Here is a 20,942-nt window from a genome sequence, read left to right as displayed (position 1 = left end):
ACGATGGAAAAACAGAAACACTATCATTCCTCTCAAAACATCAAGCAATAAAACATAATTCATAATATTAAAACCATGCTATTAAAAAGAATAAATGTCAAAACAGCCGACAAACATCCAATAATTTTTTAAAAACTTGCATAGATTTGTTCTATTTCCCAAACACCAATAAAATATTTCAAAACCTCTGATGAATAAAACATCCAATAACTACATAATGTTCTAATATTAAAAAATATATATATTTAAAAACAATACAAACATCAAGTTATACCCAGTAATTAAAACTAATACGGATAAAAGAAATCTCCTGCTCGCCATTCCTGGGATCTTTTGATTTCCGGTCACCCTGAGATTATCATGCATTAGGGGAGATAAGGCCACATAAACTTACCTTCTTGGTCTCTCTCACACAAACGCACGAACACATCCATTCTTTTAGAGACTCCCTCTCTCATATACATGCCAGTGCTTTCACATACATTCCCTCTCTCTCTAACACACACAGGCTTTCTCTTCCTCACACACACATTGTGCATGTGTGTGTATGAGTGTGTGCCTGCGAGAGCCTGTGTGTCAGCCGGGCGCACTGGTTAACCCGCAGCTGGACACGGGTTGTGTAGGCGCATCCACAGCCCCTTATGCTAAAAGGGGATTAGCGCCTCCGCAACGTGCGACCAATGCACTGTGAAACTAATAGCGCTCATCACGTGCGAAGGCATGTTGATGAGGCCATTAGCGAGTCATTCCAAATGCAAAAAAAACCAAGAAAAACAATGTGCGTCCAATAGGTACATGTTTGCACTCAGAATTTAACATCTGCCCAGAGCAGGTGTTAATTTCTGAGCGCCCCCAAAACATTGTACAGAAAAGCAGAAAACACTGCTTTTCTGTACATCCTCCGACTTCATATCGTGGCAATATTAAGTCGGAGGAACGAAAGATTTAAAAAAAAAAAAAAATAATAATTTTTTTTAAAGTGCCGGCGGTCAGGTTCGGGAAACGGGCGCTCAGTTAACCAGTGTCCGTTTTCCAAACCCGTGGCTGTGCACCAGTTTGGAAAACGGACGCCAATAAATTCAGCGTCCGTTTTCTTAACCGGCAGACAGCCGTGAACGGCCGACTTCTCCCGGGCGCCCGCTGTCAAGGAGGCGCTAGGGACGCGCAGCTGTCCCTAGCGTCTCCTTGACAGCGCAACCCCTAATTTTAACATTGCATGGCACCCCCAGGAGAGGCGCGCATGGGGACACGTTAGGAAAGCGGGCGCTGAGCACTTTTTTTGAATCGGCCCCTATATGTCCACATGAGTTGGGCTAAAGCACAGTTACAGCAAAGACTTAGGGCCAGATATTCATACCTTCGTGCGGGCGTAGATTTGTGCGCGCAACCTGGCGCGCACAGATCTACGCCCGATTTTATAACATGCACAACCGCGCGCATGTTATAAAATCTGGGGTCGGCGGGAGCAAGAGGGTGCCCGCTTGTGCACCTTGCGCGCACCGAGCCCTAGGGGAGCCCCGATGGAGCGGCCTCAGAGGGAACTTTCCTTCCGCCCCCCCCCCCCCCCACCTTCCCCTCCCTTCCCCTATCTAACCCGCCCCCAGCCCTACCTAATTCCCCCCCCCACCTTTATTTTTTTTTTTATTTACGTCTGCCTCTGGGCAGGCGTAGGTTGCGCGAGCCGGCCAAGTGCCAGCGCGCGATCCCCAGGCCCAGCAGCAGTGGAGAGGCCTCTGGCCACGCCCCCACCCCCCGAACCGCCCCTCCCCACGCATTTTTTTCAAGCCCTGGGACTTACACGCATCCCGGGGCTTGCGTGCGTTGCTGGGCCTATGCAAAATAGGCTCGGCGTGTGCAGGAGCGGGTTTTCGGGGTTACGCGTATTATATATGCGCGTAACCCTTTTAAAATCCGCCCCTTAATTTGGAATAACATAGTAACATATATAACATAGTAATGAAGGCAGATAAAGACCAAATAACTGCTGCTCCATGCAGGTTACCCCCGTGCTTTCCGTTAAGGGTAGTAACTGCCGCTCCATGCAGGTTACCCCCGTGCTTTCCGTTAAGGGTAGTAACTGCCGCTCCATGCAGGTTACCCCCGTGCTTTCCGTTAAGGGTAGTAATTGCTGCTCTGTGCAGGTTACCCCCATAATTGAGATACCAGTTAGAACAGAGTCATTGAAAAGCATATTTTTTCCTTCTGAATTTTCTTTTATTTTGAGGGGATAGATAGAAACAGAGAAACGAGATGGCAGAAAAAGACTATGCGGCCTATCTAGTCTGCCAATCCATTACCAACCGCTTAGCTCCCTAATCCCTACCAACCCCTCAACGATCCCCTCTGTTTATCCCATGCTTTCTTGTATTCAGATACTGTCCCTGTCTCTACCACTTCCACTGGGAGGCCGTTCCATGCATCCTCCTCACTCTAGGTAAAGAAATATTTTTTTAGATCACTTTATTTTATTTATTTATTTATTTATTTATTTGTTGGGTTTTATATTCCGTCATTCGGTGAAGCCATCATAACGGTTTACAAGAATCAAGTTGTAATTCTCTTAACAATTGTGAAAAATAGGTATAACAGGATGCATATTTAACAGAGGTTAATCATTTTTTAGTCCAGAAAAGAATCATTTTTTTTAGGTTGAAAGTTCGATTGGGTGTTAGGATGGTCAGAAGAGTGAATGTCAATGTAGACTTTGCGAAACAGCCATGTTTTTAGGTCTTTTTTGAAAGTTTTGAGGTTGGGTTGGCTTCTCAGATCTTTAGGTAGGGAGTTCCAAATTTTAGGGGAGGCAATGGAAAAGGCTCTTTCTCTGGTTGTTGTCAAATGAGCATCTCTGATAGGGGGGGATATTTAAATGTGCTGAGTTGTTTGAGCGTAGGTTTCTTTGAGGATTCCTCTTTCACCTTTATCCCATGACCCCTCATTTCAGAGCCTCCTCTCTGTTGAAAGAGGCTTGCCCTCCTGTATGTGGAAAGCTTGGAGGTATTTACATGTCTCTGTCGTATCTCCCCTATTCCTCTAGAGCAGGCATGTTTAGATCTTTAAGTCTGGGTTCAGATGCTTTATTCAAAGACCCCGGACTATTTTAGTAGCCACTGCCTGGACCGACTCCATCCTGTTTTGTGTTTTGTTTTATTTTTCCCTTTTGATGGATATTTGTGTGTAAGGATTTTTGTAGTACTTCTTTTTTAGCAACTTCCATCGCTAGGAAGCTAAACAAATCACGATGCCAAATTCAACAGCTGCCTGCTCATGAGGTCTCTAGCAGCACGCAAGAAGAAGGGGTGCCATTGGGCTGGCGCCGTCAGGAATCACGCTGGGGTTCGCAGTGTGTGAGCGTAGCATGGACGCGGGAGAAGAAAAAAAAAAAAGAGGCTGAAAACAGGGGGCTTGGTCTTTCTAAAAGGCTATAGTGTGTTTTTATTCCATAGACCGAGAAAAATAAAACTTAAACTGGAACGAAAAAAAAAAGAAGATTCTTAATGATTCCGTTTGTTCTAACTGGTACCTCATGTGTGCTTATAACTCCAAGAAGGCAGACTCAGGAACGATGGCAGGAAATATTTCTTCATGGAAAGGGCGGTGGATGGATGCAGGGAATGCCCTCCTGGAAGAAATAGGAAAGGCCAGAACTGTAATGGAATTAAAAAAAAAAAAAAAAAAAAGTGTGGGATAAATGCAGAGGATCCCTAGTGGCTCGAGGATGGAAATGAAAAAAAAAAAGGAGGTAAACTGAATGGAGTGGCACTTACTGCCCTTCACTGACGGCATAGGGGTAACCTGTACAGAGCAGCAGTTACTGCCCATTTAAAAATCAACTTGCTGGGCAGAGTGCATGGAGCACATGGGCTCTTTTACCTCCGTCATTTACTATCATCAAGCCGATGCGATATCGGCTCATGTAAAACAGGCTTTCAGCCATGAGCACACCACGCTCTTCTAACGTGCACCCGGCCACCTCTGCTGGGCACGCGCCGCATGATTTAAATAAGGGGCTGCGCTAGAAAGGACGCACTAGGGATAGATTGTGCACCCTCAGGCTGTGCGCGGGTTAGGGAAACGGAGGCTTAATTAATGGGCATCGGTTTCCCTAACCTGACCACCAGCAATATTTTTTTTTCATGTGCTTCCTGTGGTTCCTCCTACTTTAGTACTGGGCTTTTTTGTGGCTTTGTGGGGTGTTATTTTTTTTTTTTTTAGACAGCTCGGAGCGTGTAAGACTTGAACCCAGCCCTGGGGCTGGCGTTAGGTTTTCCTTGTTAAAACATGCGCCTCGAGCGCATGGTGATGTTTTGCATCGAGGGGGGTAGTTAATATCCTCATCTACGTGCATTAGCTAAGCACCGGTTTGAACACACGTTTTTGGATGCGCCAATCCTCTTATTGCATCGGGTGTTAGCCTAGCGCGTCCAAACGCACGTCCAAGAGCTTGTTGGCCTGTGCGCTAGGCTCAGCGCACGATACAGCATCAGCCTGTGTGTATGTTGCTATGTGAAGGCCAGCAAACGAATTACAGGTGATATCTTTTTAATGAACTTTCTCCACTCCTCTGTCACTACTTCTGATTTAACCAGGCCTTTTCCTCCTCCTCCTCCTCGTGAGATGACGTTTCAACCCTCTCTCTCCTTTCAAGTTCACGTCAAAATTATTACAGAACTAGGCCGCGTCCAGCTTCTAAACCTGTATTCCCCATCCTTTCGGTCTCTCACCTTCTTGCTCCAGTTCTTACACTTTCTCATTAAGGGCCTGATTTTCAAAAGCATTTACATGCTTAAAGCTGGAAATACACTTTACCCATGTAAGAGAGCTTTTGAAAATACTCCAATAGTATATTACATTTGCACGCTTAACTCCTTTGAAAATTCACCTGATTGGAGGCAACTTTCTAAAGGATTTACACGCTTAAAAACTGAGTTCATGCATGGAAATGAAATTTTGAAAATTGTTTTGATTGTGTAAGTCCTATGAAAATTCACTCTGTAGGGCTTTTGACGTTTGCCATATGATACTTTTATGCGCGTAACTCCTTTGAAAATCCACTCCCTAGACTATGGCAGTGTCCTGCATGCTGGCCGGCCTTGCTCGTACAATTACCTGCATGTAATTCTCAGCACTGTTGCCTGCTTTGGGTTTCTTCACAAATTGCTCCTTTTTTTGCCTTCAGAAGACAATTTTCGAGACTATGGGTAGTTACAAGTGCCCTGGTGCCGTCTGCAGATTTTGAATCAAATTCTCCAAAGCAAAATTGCTCAGGGAACGAAGTCCTTGCGGAGATCTGCACCTAACTTGCTCCGTGGATTCGTTTTCCCTGCTAAACCACGTGCACCCTTCTTCCACCCATCTGACCCCCGCCTCCGAGCCCTCCAAGGTTAATCTGTGGGCCTCGTTCTTCCCCATGGAAAGGCTGGGGGGATTTTCAGAGAGCCCACTTACCTGGATAAATGGCTTTTGAAAATCTCCCTCACAGTGGCTTCCTGTTCATCTGACGTTATATTTTAAGCTTTTTCTGTCCTCTCGTCTTTATCCTTTCTGGTTCTTTTCTAACTCATCCATTCCCACCGATATGTTCCATCTGCCTCTCAATAGATACGTTTCCACTGCCATACGCTAAGTCCCAGCTCTAGACCAGGGTTTCCCAACCCTGTCCTGGGGGACCCCACAGCCGGTCGGGTTTTCAGGATACCCATAATTTATTTATTTATTTTTATTTTTGGTTTTTATATACCGGAAGTTCCTATATACAATACATATCACTCCGGTTCACATTTAACAGAGATAACTATCGCCGGGGAGGCGGTTTACATGGAACATATCGAATATAATGAACGGATAATCTATAATAAAGTACAATCTAATATGTAATAACTAAGAACAACTTAGAACACAACTTGGAACATGTAACTGAAGCAATATAAGCAATATAGACAATATTATTGCTGTAAGACAAGGGTGGTTGTTGTTCTTCTTGCTTTTAGCTCTCTGGGAAAGCTTGACGGAAGAGCCAAGTCTTGAGTTTCACTTTAAAAGTAGTATGGCACTGCTCCAGGCGGAGGTCCGGTGGTAGGGAGTTCCAGAGAGACGGGCCCGCTGTGGATAGAGCGCGTTTCCTCAGGGTAGATTTTGCAGGTTGGGTGATCATTCTGTTCTGGTATGCCCTTCTGGTTGGTTTGTTAGAAGAGTGTAGTTGAAGCTGGAAGGTTAAGTTGAGTGGGGAGATGTTATGTATGGCCTTGTGAATCATCATGCAGGTTTTGAACTGAATCCTGTATTTGATGGGAAGCCAATGGAGATGCTGGAGGATCGGGGTGATATGGTCCCTTTTTTTGGCATTGGTAAGGATCTATGATATATGATCATATGATAATGATCTATTGATAATGAATATGCCTGAGATAAATCTGCATATAACCGAGGCTCAGTATACGCCCAGTTATCTCATGCATATTCATTGTGGAGATCTAGAAAACCCGAGTGGCTGGGGGGGGGGGGGGGGGGGGTGTCCTCCAGGACAGGTTTGAGAAACCCTGCTCTAGACTTTCCTGTTCTTAGCCCTTCTACTCTGGAACAAGGGATTGCCTCCGTGGGCTGTCAGGCTCATCCATTTCAGTCTTACTTCATCTCCTCTACCCCTCTCCACTGCTGTTTTCATGTTTGGAGGTCCTGGCTTTGATTCTGGCTGACCTTTCGTGTGGGATCCAACTTGTGATTGCTTGTAATTGTGCTTTGTAAATGGATAAATGAAGAGTGGACATTTCAGCCGTCATTTGTATCAGCTGAATTAGCCATGTCTTCACCATTATGGCCAATAACTACAGTACTGGGAAAAGCATTTCGTTTGACATTTTGTTTTTTTTCCTATTTTTAACCTTAATGCTATTCCCTGCTATAATACGATCTTCCCGAGTTGTAGCTTTTACTGCCTGTGGTAAATTGAGATTGTTGTGAGCCTTAGGATATCATCGTGGAGCCACCCGCTGCTCTGATGAAGCCGGTACCACTGGAGTCGGCTGTGGATGACGCTGGTGTGTCTGGAAGAGTCCTGGCGCTCCATATTCAAACGCATTTAGCCAGATAATAAGAAGTTATCTGGCTGAATGAAAATGTGGCCACTTATCTGGCTAAATTCTAGCCCGATTACTATTTATCGGGCTAGAATGTGGCCGGATAAGTCAGGGCAGTTCCAGAGACGTTCCAGGGAGGGGCTGAGGTAGCTGAATAAATTGTCCAGCTAACCCCCCGATATTCAGGTAAGTTACCTGGCTGACTATGGTCGTCCCGTCGAGCTGTCCTAAAGTTAGCCGGATAAGCTTATCCTGCTAACTATTATTAATATTATTAATAATATTATTATTATTATTATTACTAATATTATTCTATATTCTGTCAATTTTATTGTTACAATGTAAATCGAATTGATTAGTAACTTTGTTACTAGAACTTCGGTATATAAAACTGTTAAATAAATAAATAAATAAAAGATAGCTGTGTCTATTCAGCGGTGCTAATAGTTTATCTGGCTAACTAGCAGAGCCGCACAACGGCTGAATATGTACCGCTTAGTTGTCCTCTCCTCTGGGCATGCTATAAGCCTGGGCAGAAGGCTTGATTTAGTTTTGAGGCCACCGGTTCCGTATCCAGGGGTCGTTTTCTCTTTGCTGTTCATTTTAACAGTCTCTTCTAGCGCTACCTTTCAGCTGCTGTTGATTTCTACTCTCATGCCCGCTGACATTCAGAGCCTTTTTCACAGAAGGGTTGCATGCTACAAGCTGGATCAGAAGACAAAGTGAATGAAAATACATTTTCAAAGCACTCTCGGCATTTCTGAGAGAAATGATAGCACCCTGGATCCTGTTTTGTGTGTGCGTGTTGCCGGCGCAGGCTGGCATATTAATATATTTCCAATCTGGCTTGCAGAGCGCACTCAAAAGTGCCAGCTGTCCAGGCTGGTTTTCGTCCATCACCACTGTTTCCCTGCAGTCTGATTGACTTACTTCAAGCATATTGGTACCATCTGCTCAATGAATGTCACTGCCAAAATCCCTCTTGAGAAGGTGCAATGAAAAACAGTCCCCTGTTCTCCTACCCAGTTTCAGCTTGTGTGAGTCTGTGAGGGCTTCCTCTTGCTAGATCCTTCCAAACGTGATGTTGCATTAATGATGGCAAAAGCATTGAGTCAAGGAGGGGAAGAGAAATTCTCTTCTGCAATGGACAAATTATTACCTACCAAGAAAATGAGAGAGGCTGAGGATTTAGCAGTGAGACATAGCAAAATCCAGAGTGGATTTGGATTTAATTACTAAATCCAAGTTCAAGGTAAGTTACAGTCAGGCACAGTAGGAAGCTCTCTACCTCAGACAGCTTACAATCTAAGGGTCTGATTTTCAAAAGCATTTACATGCTTAAAACTGGGTTTTACACATGTTCATGCACTTTTCCTCTGTAATTGGGCTTTTGAAAATTGCTACAATATATGCCATTGAATTGTCCATACATTTTACATAGGTAAGTGCACTTAACACTGGCAAATGGCTTTTGAAAATTGCTACATTAGTATGTTATGTTTACATCCATATCTCCTTTGAAAATGTATGGGACTTTTGAAAATTGTTATGATATATGCTATTAAATAGTCAATAAGTTTTACCTACATTATGGGCCGGATTTTAAAAGGGTTACGCGCGACGGGTCTATAGCCCCAGGACGCGTGTAAGTCCCGGGGCTTGCAAAAAGGGGCGTGGCGGGGTCAGACTCCCGGCGCAGCGGCCATATTCGCCCCCAGGGCTGAAGTAAGTTTCGAGATTAAAAAAAAAGGAAAAGGTAGGGGAAAAAGGGCGGGGGAGGGAAGTTTCCTCCGAGGCCACTCCGATTTCGGAGCGGCCTGGGAAGGAATGGGGGAAAGCAGCACAGCTCGGCGGGCGCAAGGTGCACAATTGTGCGTCCCCTTGCGCGCGCTGACCCCTGTAGCACGCGCATGTTATAAAATCGGGCATACATGTGGTAGCGCACGCACATGTACGTCGCGCGTGCTCCTTTTAAAATGTACCCCTATGTGCACATTAAGAAGGTAACTTTCATACCGGTGCACATGCGCATATTGGCACGTGTGCCGACACGCGTCCAGGAATGCAGCCAATTTATAACTTGCGTGTGCATAAATAAATAAATAAATAAATAAAATAGCCTGGACATGCCCACATGTGCCTCCAATTTTAAATAGGTGTGCAAATCCCGCATCTACCGCGTACGTCGTGGAATCTTAAAAGGGGCGCGCATCCACACCGTTGCCAGTTTCACCAGTTTGTCGACCAGTTCACCCAGTTAACAGCTAGGTCCTCCAAACCTCCCTGGTTGAATAGCTTATACTCCCCCCCCCCCAGTCACACCAGACCCTTAAAACTGCTCAGGTATAGCTGATTTTTATTTTTTGAAACTTACACCTCGTCCCTAGCAGAAGTAAACTTACACAGCAGGAGATCTGGGCGCGTGCCCAGGTGCGTAAGTATTTGCGTGCACGTCTCTTGGCCACACCCCAAAATGCCCATGTTCCACCCAGGCCATGCCTAAGCCCCGCCTCTTTTTTAAAACCTTTAAGATGCCCACGCAGTGGGAGATATTAAAGTGCAAGCGGGTGGGTATTAAAATTTGGTGGGCGCATGCAAGCCCAAATTATGCGCATATCTCCCGATTTTGGTGCACGCCAGGCATTTAAAATTTACCTCTGAGTGCATAAATGAGGTCTTCAAAATTGCTATGATATATTTTTTTATGCACATAAATCATTCTGAAAATTAATCCATAAGGGTTCTAGTTACTAAGTAGTTTTCTCGTAAACCGAAAAAGGGAGAAAACCTTTAGTAATGTGTCCTTAAGTTTGTATTTGAGGCACTGGAGGGTGATGTGACTTGTGTCAGTGGGATATGAAATCCTGGTTTTCCTGGTTCTCAATCCACTGCTCGAGCCACTAAGATACTGTATTGTAGCAGAGAAAAATTTTTGAAGACCATAGCAATGGTGAGAAAAGGCTATCTTCTCGAGAATCTTCTGCAAGTAATGGCGTGTAAGAGTTGTGAGGATGAACAGAAAGGAACTTGGCATTAAATGATTTTTTAAGTGCACGGGAGAGGTGGACGTTGTGACTCAGACGGAAATTGTCAGCGCGATTGATCGTACAAAAGGGGTTGAGTTCTGCATAGCTCGATGTACAAAGGGACATTTGTGAGGTATTACCAGAAGGGAAATAAGAGAGTGGATGGAATACAATAAGGAGTATTGACTCCCAGCATCCTTATTTATCTATTTATGCTTTTTATATGTCGTCGTTCCAAGGAATGATCACAACAACGGTTTATATAAATTGCATATAAGTACAATGTATATATCATAAACTTAATATTTTTGTAAAAGAGGACATGAAGAAGTAGTAATTGTTATGCAACAGTTACACAATTAATACATTCAATATCATCTGTTTAGAAATTACAAGTGCAATTCAATTGGGGGAGTAGTTTTATTGAAAATATTCTAATATGGAAGAAAAGGAAGAACTGACTTTTGAATATTTTTATCGGTAACCTTAATATAGAAGATTTATATTATATCAATTCATAGGCTTTTTTGAAAAGCCATGTTTTGAGTTCTTGTTTGAATGTCCTTTTTTCTGTTAAAAGCCTTAGTGGACTAGGTAGTGTGTTCCACAGTTTTGGTCCTGCGATAGAAAACACATGTTCTCTTATTTGGGTTAGGTGAATATTCTGAGTGGGAGGAATTTTTAGGGTCCTTTATTTTGCGATCTTAGATCTCTTATAAGGTTGTATAATTGAATAGTTATTCCTGGTGGAGATTGGTCGATATTGTTGATGATGTTGAAGATGAGTGATAATACTTTATATTGTATTCTGAAAGATGCTGGAAGCCAGTGAAGGTCTATCAATGAAGGAGATTAGAATTTGGATATTGAATGTCGAATAGTTTCACCATCTGGAATCTGCTTGGATTTCCAATCATATGGGGGTAATTTTGAATAGGCTACTGGCAGTGACCTTTAAAAAGGAGATAGTGCAGCTTTTAAACTAGATGATGGGAGAAAGTAGACAGTCGCTCAGAAGTGCATGGTTCGGAATGATGTATCTTTGAAGGATACTAAGAGAACATGGAAGTTAGGGCATCTCAATAGAGAGGTTGCAATAAATGCCAACGTGGACCAGGTGTCTAAGTAAAGAGCAGAAAGATCCAAATTACCCCTGTCAAGCAAATACAAACAAAAAACACACTTTGAAATGTTGGTATACAAATGCAAAAAGTCTAAAAAATAAGATGGGATTGTTAAGAGTATAAAGCACTGGATGAAAAGATAAATATAATGGCAACTCAAAGACCTGGTGGAAAGAGGATAACCAATGGGACACAGTGAAAGCAGGGTACAAATTATATCAAATTGATAAGATGGATCAAATTTGTGGAGGGGTGGCACTATATATGAAAGAGGGCATTGAGTCAAACAGGATACAAATTCTGCAGGAAACAAAAACTGCAGGTGAAAAGGGGAATAAAATAGCAGTGGGAGTATATTACTGTCCACCTGGCCAGAATGAACAAACAGACAATGAAATGCTTAAATAAATTAGGGATACTAACAAAATCAGCAGCACAGTAATAATGGGCGATTTCAATTACCTCAGTATTGGCTGAGTGAATGTCATATCAGGACATTCTAGGGAGGTAAAGTTCCTAGATGAAATAATTGACTGCTTCTTGGTACAAGAACCAAAAAGAGGGGGGAACTATTTTAGACCTAGTCCTTAGTGGAACACAGGAATTTGTGTGAGAGGTAACAGTCTTGGAGCCACTTGGCAATAGTGATCACAACATGATCAAATTTGACTTAATAGCTAGAGGGAGGGCACTAAAGAAATCTACTGTGATAGCATTTAACTTTCAAAAAGGTGACTATGATAAAATGAGGAAAATGGTTAGGAAAAAACTGAAAGGAACAACTACAAAGTTCAAGAGTTTAGATCAGGCATGGGCGTTGTTTAAAAATACCATCTTGGAAGCCCAGACCAGATGTATTCCACACATTAGAAAAGGTGGAAGGAAGTCTAAATGACTACCGGAATGGTTAAAAGGTGAGCTGAGAGAGGCTATAATAGTTAAAAGAACATCTTTCAAGAAATGGAAAAGGGATCCGAATGAAGAAAACAGGAAACAGCATAAGAAACATAGAAACATAGAAATGACGGCAGAAGAAGACCAAACGGCCCATCCAGTCTGCCCAGCAAGCTTCACATTTTTTTCTCATACTTATCTGTTTCTCTTAGCTCTTTGGTTCTATTTCCCTTCCACCCCCACCATTAATGTAGAGAGCAGTGATGGAGCTGCAACCAAGTGAAATATCAAGCTTGATTAGTTATGGGTAGTAGGGGAAGTAACCGCCGCAATAAGCAAGCTACACCCATGCCCATCTGCTTTAACCAGACCGTGCCATTCAGCCCTTATTGGTTGTTTTTCTTCTCCCCTGCCGTTGAAGCAGGGAGCTATGCTGGATATGCTTGTAGTATCAGTTTTTCATCTCCCCTGCCGTTGAAGCAGAGAGCCATGCTGGATATGCGTGAAGTATCAGTTTTTCTTCTCCCCTGCCGTTGAAGCAGGATATGCATTGAAAGTGAAGTATCAGGCTTATTTGGTTTGGGGTAGTAACCGCCGTAACAAGCCAGCTACTCCCCGCTTTGTGAGTGCGAATCCTTTTTTCTTCTCCCCTGCTGTTGAAGCAGAGAGCTATGCTGGATATGCGTGAAGTATCAGTTTTTCTTCTCCCCTGCCGTTGAAGCAGAGAGCTATGCTGGATATGCGTGAAGTATCGGTTTTTCTTCTCCCCTGCCGTTGAAGCAGAGAGCTATGCTGGATATGCATTGAAAGTGAAGTATCAGGCTTGTTTGGTTTGGGGTAGTAACCGCCGTAACAAGCCAGCTACTCCCCGCTTTGTGAGTGCGAATCCTTTTTTCCACATTTCCTCTTGCTGTTGTAGCTTAGAGTGATGTTGGAGTCACAGTAACCATGTGTATGTTTATTGAATAAGGGTATTGTCTCCAGGCAGTAGCCGTCATTCTGGCTAGCCACCCACTCTTTATTGACGGCCTCTTGATTTTATGGATCCACAGTGTTTATCCCACGCCCCTTTGAAGTCCTTCACAGTTCTGGTCTTCACCACTTCCTTCGGAAGGGCATTCCAGGCATCCACCACCCTCTCCGTGAAGAAATACTTCCTGACATTGGTTCTGAATCTTCCTCCCTGGAGCTTCAAATCGTGACCCCTGGTTCTGCTGATTTTTTTCCTATGGAAAAGGTTTGTCGTTGTCTTTGGATCATTAAAACCTTTCAAGTATCTGAAAGTCTGTATCATATCACCTCTGCTCCTCCTTTCCTCCAGGGTGTACATATTTAGATTCTTCAATCTCTCCTCATAAGTCATTTGATGAAGACCTTCCACCTTTTTGGTCACCCTTCTCTGGACCGCCTCCATCTTGTCTCTGTCTCTTCGGAGATACGGTCTCCAGAACTGAACACAATACTCCAGGTGAGGTCTCACCAAGGACCTGTACAAGGGGATAATCACTTCCCTTTCTTACTCGATATTCCTCTCTCTATGCAGCCCAGCATTCTTCTGGCTTTAGCTATCGCCTTGTCACATTGTTTCGCCGACTTCAGATCATTAGACACCATCACCCCAAGGTCTCTCTCCTGCTCCGTGCACATCAGCCTTTCTCCCCCCATTGAATACAGTTCATTCGGATTTCCACTCCCCATATGCATGACTTTGCACTTCTTGGCATTGAATGTCAGCTGCCATGTCTTCGACCACTCTTCCATCTTCCTTAAATCCAGTCTCATTCTCTCCACTCCTTCCGGCGTGTCCACTCTGTTGCAGATCTTAGTGTCATCCGCAAAAAGACATACCTTACCTTCTATCCCTTCCGCAATGTCGCTCACAAAGATATTGAAAAAAGATATTGAAAAAAGATATTGAAAAAAGATATTGAAAAGCACTGGCAAGTTAGAGGCAAAGCATTGATAAGGAAGGTAAAAAGAGAATTTGAAAAGAAGCTTGCCGAGGAAGCAAAAACTCATATTAAAAGCTTTTTTAGGGCCATTAGAGGTAAAAAGTCTACCAGGGAGTCAGTTGGACCATTAGATGATCAAAGGGTAAAAGGGACATTTAGGGATGACGAAGCTCTAGCAGAGAGACAAAATGAATTCTTTGCTTTGCTATTCATTGAGGAAGATGTAAGAGAGATACCCATTAAGACACAATTGATCACTTAATAATTTCAAGCAATGTGAATATAATCTAGTGAATAGCCATAAATAAGTAAGTAGAGACCATCAGAACTGAACCGTAGACAGCATATATAACTTCCAATTCTGTTATATCTGGTACATGGCAATTTCATTCACTTGGTCTTGGTATGTGTACTATTATTTTGTGCTATTCACTAGATTATATTCACAATGCTTGAAACTGAGTGATCAATTGTGTCTTAGTGTGCTTCTTGTATTTCACTCAATATTTGCCTCCTGTACTGCATTATTTATTAGAGAGATGCCCATGCCAGAAATGATATTCAAAGGTGATGATTCTGATGAAATGAAGGGATGTAAGAGAAAAGGGAAATTAGGGCATCCCAGGAGACAGGCTGCAATAAATGTTAACATGGACCAGGTACTGTTAAATAAAGAGTAGAGACAGAGTAGAAAGATTTCAAATTGCCCCTTGCGCGCGCCGAGCCCTAGGAGAGCCCCAATGGCTTTCCCTGTTCCCTCCGAGGCCACCCCCCCCACCTGCCCCTCCCTTCCCCTATCTAACCCGCCCCCCAGCCTACCTAAATCCCCCTCCTCTACCTTTATTTTTTTATTTCCGTCTGCCTCTGGGTAGGCATAGGTTGCGCGCGTCGGCCAAGTGCTGGCGCGTAATCCCCCGGCACAGCCACTGTGCCGGGGGCCTCTGTCCTGCTCCGGGACATACGCACGACCCGGGACTTGCGCGCGTCGCCGGGTCTATGCAAAACAGTCTTGGCGCATGCAGGCGCAGGTTTAAAAGGGTTACGCGCGTAATTTAAAATCCGCCCCATACTGTGAAATTTCTATATACAAATGCTTGAAATCTAAAAAATAAGATGCGAGAGTTAGAATGTATAGCACTGAATGAAGACGTAGATATAATTGGCATCTCGGAGATTTGGAGGAAGGAGGATAACCAACGGGACACTTGTGATACCAGGATACAAATGATATCGCAACGATAGGATGGATCATCATGGTGGAAGGGGTGGCGCTATATGTGAAAGAGGGCATTGAGTCAAGCAGGTAAAAAATTCTGCAGGAACAAAAATGCACTGCTGAATCTTTATGAAATTCCAAGTGAAAAGGAGAATAAAATAGCAATGGGGTATATTACCGTCCACCTGGTCAGAACGAACAAACAAACAATGAAATGCTAAAGGAAATTAGGGATGCTAACAAAATCAGCAGCACAGTAATAATGGGCAAATGTAATGACCCCAGTATTGAGTGGTTGATTGTTACATCAGGACATGCTAGAGAGGTAAAGTTCTTGGATGAAATAAATGACTGCTTCATGAAGCAGCGGGTACAAGAACCAACAAGAGAAGAAACTCTTTAGACCTAGTTCTTAGTAGAAAACAGGATTTGGTGCAAGAGCCACATAGCAATAGTGATAATAACATCATCAAATTTGACTTAATAACTGGAGGGAGGATATTAAAGAAATCTACTGCAACAGCATTTAACGTTCAAAAGGGTGACTATGATAAAATAAGGAAAATAGTTAAGAAAAAACAAAAGGAGCAACTGCAAAGGTTAAGAATTTACATCAGGCATGGACATTGTTTACAAATACCATCTTGGAAGCCCAGACTAGATGTATTCCATGCATTAGAAAAGATGAAAGGAAGGCTAAATGACTACAGGTTTGGTTAAAAGGTGAGGTGAGAGAGGCTATAATAGTTAAAAGAACATCTTTTAAGAAATGAGAAAAGGATCAGAATGAAGAAAACAGGGAAGATCAGAATGAAGAAAACAGGGAACAGCATATGAACATAAGAAGGTGCCATACTAGGTCAGACCGAGAGTCCATCAAGCCCAGCATCCTGTTTCCAACAGTGGCCAAACCAGGTTACAAGCACCTGGCAAGTACCCAAACATTAAGTGGATCCCTTGCTATTAATGCCAGTAATAGCAGTGGCTATTCCCTAAGTCAACTTGATTAATAGCAGTTAATGGATTTCTCCTCCAGGAACTTATCCAAACCTTTTTTTAAACCCACTTACATTAACTGCCTTTACCACATTCTCTGGCAACAAATTTCAAAGCTTAATTGTGTGTTGAGTGAAAAAGAATTTTCTCTGATTAGTTTTAAATGTGCTACTTGCTAACTTCATGGAGCATCCCCTAGTCCTTCTATTATCCGAAAGAGTAAATAACCGATTCACAATTACCTATTCTAGACTTCTCAAGATTTTATAGACCTCTATCATATCCCCCCTCAGCCGTCTCTTCTCCAAGCTGAACAGCCCTAACCTCTTCAGCCTTTCCTCATAGGGGAGCTGTTCCTTCCCCTTTATCATTTTGGTTGCCCTTCCCTGTACCTTCTCCATCGCAATTATATCTTTTTTGAGATGCGGCGACCAGAATTGTACACAGTATTCAAGGTGCAGTCTCACCATGGAGCGATACAGAGGCATTATGACATATTACATTTTATTCACTGTGTGCAGTTCTGGCCACCACATCTCAAGAAAGATATAGCAGAATTAGAAAAGGTATAGAGAAGGGCAACCAGATTGATAAAGTGGATGGATCGATTCCCTTATGAGGAAAGGCGAAAGAGGATAGGACTCTTCAGCTTGGAGAAGAGGTGGCTGAGGGGAGATATTATAGAGGTCTATAAAATAATGAGTGGCATGGAATGCGTAAACGTGAATCGGTTGTTTATTCTTTTAAAAAGTACAACGACTAGGGGATACACAATGACGTTACTAAGTGATTCATTTAAAACTAAGAGAAAATATTTTTTTACTCAGTGCATAATTAAGCTCTGGAATTCGTTGTCAGAGGATGAGGTGAAAGTTATTAGTGTAGCTGCGTTTAAAAAAGGTTTGGACAAGTTCCTGGAGGAAAAGTCCATAAATCATTATTAAGGTGGAGATGTAGACATACTCTGCTTATTCTTGGGATAAGCAGCATGAAACCTATCTACCCCTTGGGATCCTGACAGGTTCTTGTGACCTGGATTTGTCACTGTTGGAAACAGGATACTGGGATTGATGAACCTGATCAAGTATGGGAAGTCTTAGGTTCTTATATTCTTACGCCTATGAAGGGGATAATCACATTTATCAGTGATACTAGGGGATCAAGATGAGGGAGAAAAGGTACTTGTTTTTGACAAAAGGCAGGACCATATTCCAAGCATCTACTGATAGGGAGAAGAGTATAAGGATAAAAAAACAAATAAAAGTAACAAAGTGCAGGTAAGATCAGAGAGGTACCATGGATGAATAGCAAGTTAGAAGATCAAGACCATGATCATGCACTGTGCGTGGCAGAACTGAAAGCAAGGCCATGGCTGTAATGTTTAAGAGCAGTCAGAGTTTCCTTATGTCAAAGAACTGACAAATAGTCATCAGTTAGAATAAATTTGGAATTTGAGAGGTAGTAAGAGAATTTGATGTGGAGTGAACGGTAACACTTGGGAGTAATGAAAAGACGGAAGGGGATGGCTAGTGAATTGTTCAGAAAAGGAGTTTTAGACTCTTCTCGTTCATGAAGAATGTAGGCTGGTGGGATTGCTTCTGTGAGGATAGAGCGTCAGAGGAGAGCTACCAGGTCTCTGTTTCTAGGAAGTGTGTTGAGCTGTCGTCCAAGTGAGGTCTTGAGTCTTCTCTTCTCTGGACTGGCATAGACTGCGTGTGGCACGGATGTGATCGTATTTCTGGGTTCCTAGTCTTGAGCGCTGCAGCACTGCAGCAGACGTTCTGCATTGGTCCGGTCATATAATACCTTGTACATTTTATCACCTGATCTAGATATTATAGAACAGACAACCTAATCTGGAAGGGGTTCTGAATTTTTATTCCAAAACACTCAAATATCCTGCCAGTTTCAGCAAGCCACAGTTCAGCCTTTGTGATGTGCAAATTTCTTTTACAGATGCATAGAAAAATGTAAAATTGGGGTAGGTCCAAAGAAGGGGGGGGAGGGGCAGTGTTGTTATTCCTTTGAGCATGCAGTGTAATCGTGCCGCATTGGTTTTCCTAGCGTGAAGAGATGGGCAGTGCCCACAGCGAGATGTTCAAGGGGATCAGTTAGCACTTCGGCATGAGATGATGTCTCGTAACAAAGCAAATGGCCTGTTTGATGTATAAAACATAACTTTGCAGACTTGGGTGAGCAAAACCGCACTCCGCTTAGCAGCTGTTGGCAGTCTTAGCTCGAGTTCAGACTGATCATCCAGCCCAATAACCTTTCATGTAAAAATCATTGGTGGATGTTTAAATAATTGAATGATGGCATCATGGGCTGGCTGGGAGCGGCTCTCATGGGTCCCATTATGTTGGCCTCCGCCCACTTAATTTATTTGACAGGATCAATGACAAGTATGCCATGTATAGTAGGAGTGGATGCTTGATGTCCTAGGCATGCCGCAGAGTGACGAGTAACCATACTTGTTCTGTTCTAGGCAATGTAACAAAACCTCCAACGGCAGTGACAGCTGTGACCTGATGTGCTGCGGCCGAGGCTACAACCCATACATGGACAAAGTAGTGGAGAGGTGCCACTGCAAATACCACTGGTGTTGCTACGTGACCTGCAAAAAATGTGAAAGGACTGTGGAGAGATACGTTTGCAAGTGAAAGCTTTCGTTCAGGAAGTCTCACACCAGCAGAACCAAAGCACTTTCCAGCACGGAAGGAAATATATATGTATTTTTTTTTGGACTGTATGTTTATATCAGAAAGACCCTGGACCGCGGAGTTTGTTATAAGGATGACACAAAAGTTAGATTTTTCAAATGAGCATCATTTTGTACCAAAAATTGAAAAGGAATGTTCTTTAGTGGCGCACCACATGTGAAGATCATAGACTTGCAAACAGTTTCTCTCCAGTTTTTCGGAAAGTATCACGACGGCCGCCATCTTAAGCTTTAAGGAAGCCTGGACATCAAGCGCTCTTAACGCCATCACAATGTGTGTGTTTTGTTTTGGGGTTTTTTTTTAATTTAGAAATTAGACATTGTGAACAGTAAACATGAGGCTAGAACTCCGCCGAAAAAGCACAGGCAGTGCTTGTTGGTGTTCCCCAGGGTGCGTGATCCCAGCGGATGCAGTGGGAGATGTTTGGTGTGGTGCCTTTGTTCCAGAGTGGGATCATCCAGTCTAGGCCAGGACCTATAAACAGCATTGGCAAAAGCCCAAGAGACATTGCTGGAGGACGGCCTTTGCGGTAAAGAACTCCATTACAGAGAGAATGTCAACTGCTCAAGGCAGGTTTCTTTGGACATGAGAGTTGAGTACATGGCCTTGCCGTGACAACTGCACAGAACCACTCACAGTGGATGTAAATAATTTCTTTTGTTTGCTGAACATACAGAAATATTTATAAATATATCAAGTGCGCCTCTCTATTTTAGCCTTTATATATATATTTGTATATATAAATATATATATATATATATATTAAACATGCCTAAAACAGTTTGAAATAAATTCTGAAAATGCAATGACTTGTAAACTGAAGCTTAGAATTGTTTCGTGCGTCAGCAGTACCGTTGCTGCATTCGAAATGTGCGCCAGATCTTCATCCTAGTGTACAATGAAAATGCCGCCGCTTTATTAAAAATTCAGAGCGTGAGAAGACGCCCGCATTTGCTTCGTCTGACGGCACCCTCTCGTCACGCGCTGAATTTAATGTACACTGCATTAGGACCGCAAATCAGTAAAGCGGCTTGATGATGAGACCAGCGCGCGCTCTCTCGCTTTTCTGAGTCTAAAACTAGTCGACTTGACTGTAGCGTGACAACACTTATGTTGATATGATAAGCCAGCTTTTTTCATTTTGCAGGACAATCATTGTGTTTGACCGGAGGTTTATTGCTCCAAGTACAGTAACACAATGCAGGGTGTAAGTTACACATGCAGATATTTGATATTTAGCCTCTGCTTTCTTAGCTGTTGTGAACATTTGATGCTCTTTCACCCATTCTGTCATTGGTTGTTGCTTGCATTGAGTTTTTCAATTGGAGGTCTTCATGCTATTGTGATATGGAAAGGGGAGCAGGAGGAAGAGGCAAGCATGACCGTACCGTACATATTACCTACTGCCCATGTGACAAAACTGATGATCATCCTGTAATGTTCTTTCATTGTTCACTGGAAACCATTAGCTTCCTTCTCTCCTCTCATCGCTTCAAAACCTCCCTGTGTGTCATAAAGGCAAGTATAAGCTTTTGAAATCAATCTCGGAATTTTTTATATTCTCATATGTCTATGTAACCTTAGAATGAGTCCTCATTTGTAAGAGAGCACTGCTTCCACCTTATTAAAATTATGGGCCAGATATTTGGCTACAATTTCCAGAGCAAGGCAGCTACTAATTTCTTTGTAGGGATTGGCTTCAGTTAAATATACATTTTTGGTTTTCACTTTCCATAAAACGGTACAAAATTAAAAAAAAAAAAAAAAAAAAAAGACCTCCCTAGAAGCAGATGGACTTCCAGAATAAAACACAAAACTAATCTTCTTTTTGTTTTTAGACAAAAAAAAAACTGCCAGCTATCAGATGAGTAACCTTTTCGCAAAGCTCTTTGTTCTGCATGTTCAGACCTTTGGGGCAGTCGTGCAGGGCATTTATCACTG

General features: G+C 42.9%; 1 protein-coding gene across 2 annotated transcripts in view; it reads left to right on the top strand.

The window, feature by feature from the left end:
• Positions 1-20,665, top strand: part of LOC115091873 (protein Wnt-11-like) — a 105,670-nt gene extending 85,005 nt beyond the window's left edge. For both annotated transcript variants that reach the window (XM_029602156.1, XM_029602155.1), the window contains exon 6: positions 18,767-20,665. In XM_029602156.1, the coding sequence (XP_029458016.1) occupies positions 18,767-18,941 (175 nt within the window). In that variant the 3' untranslated portion in view covers positions 18,942-20,665. The remainder of the gene's footprint in view (positions 1-18,766) is intronic.
• The last annotated feature ends 277 nt before the right edge of the window (positions 20,666-20,942 follow it).

This window comes from Rhinatrema bivittatum, chromosome 5, assembly GCF_901001135.1.
Source record: "Rhinatrema bivittatum chromosome 5, aRhiBiv1.1, whole genome shotgun sequence".
Classification (NCBI taxonomy): Eukaryota; Metazoa; Chordata; class Amphibia; order Gymnophiona; family Rhinatrematidae; genus Rhinatrema; species Rhinatrema bivittatum.
This window is presented reverse-complemented; position numbering and strand designations above follow the sequence as displayed.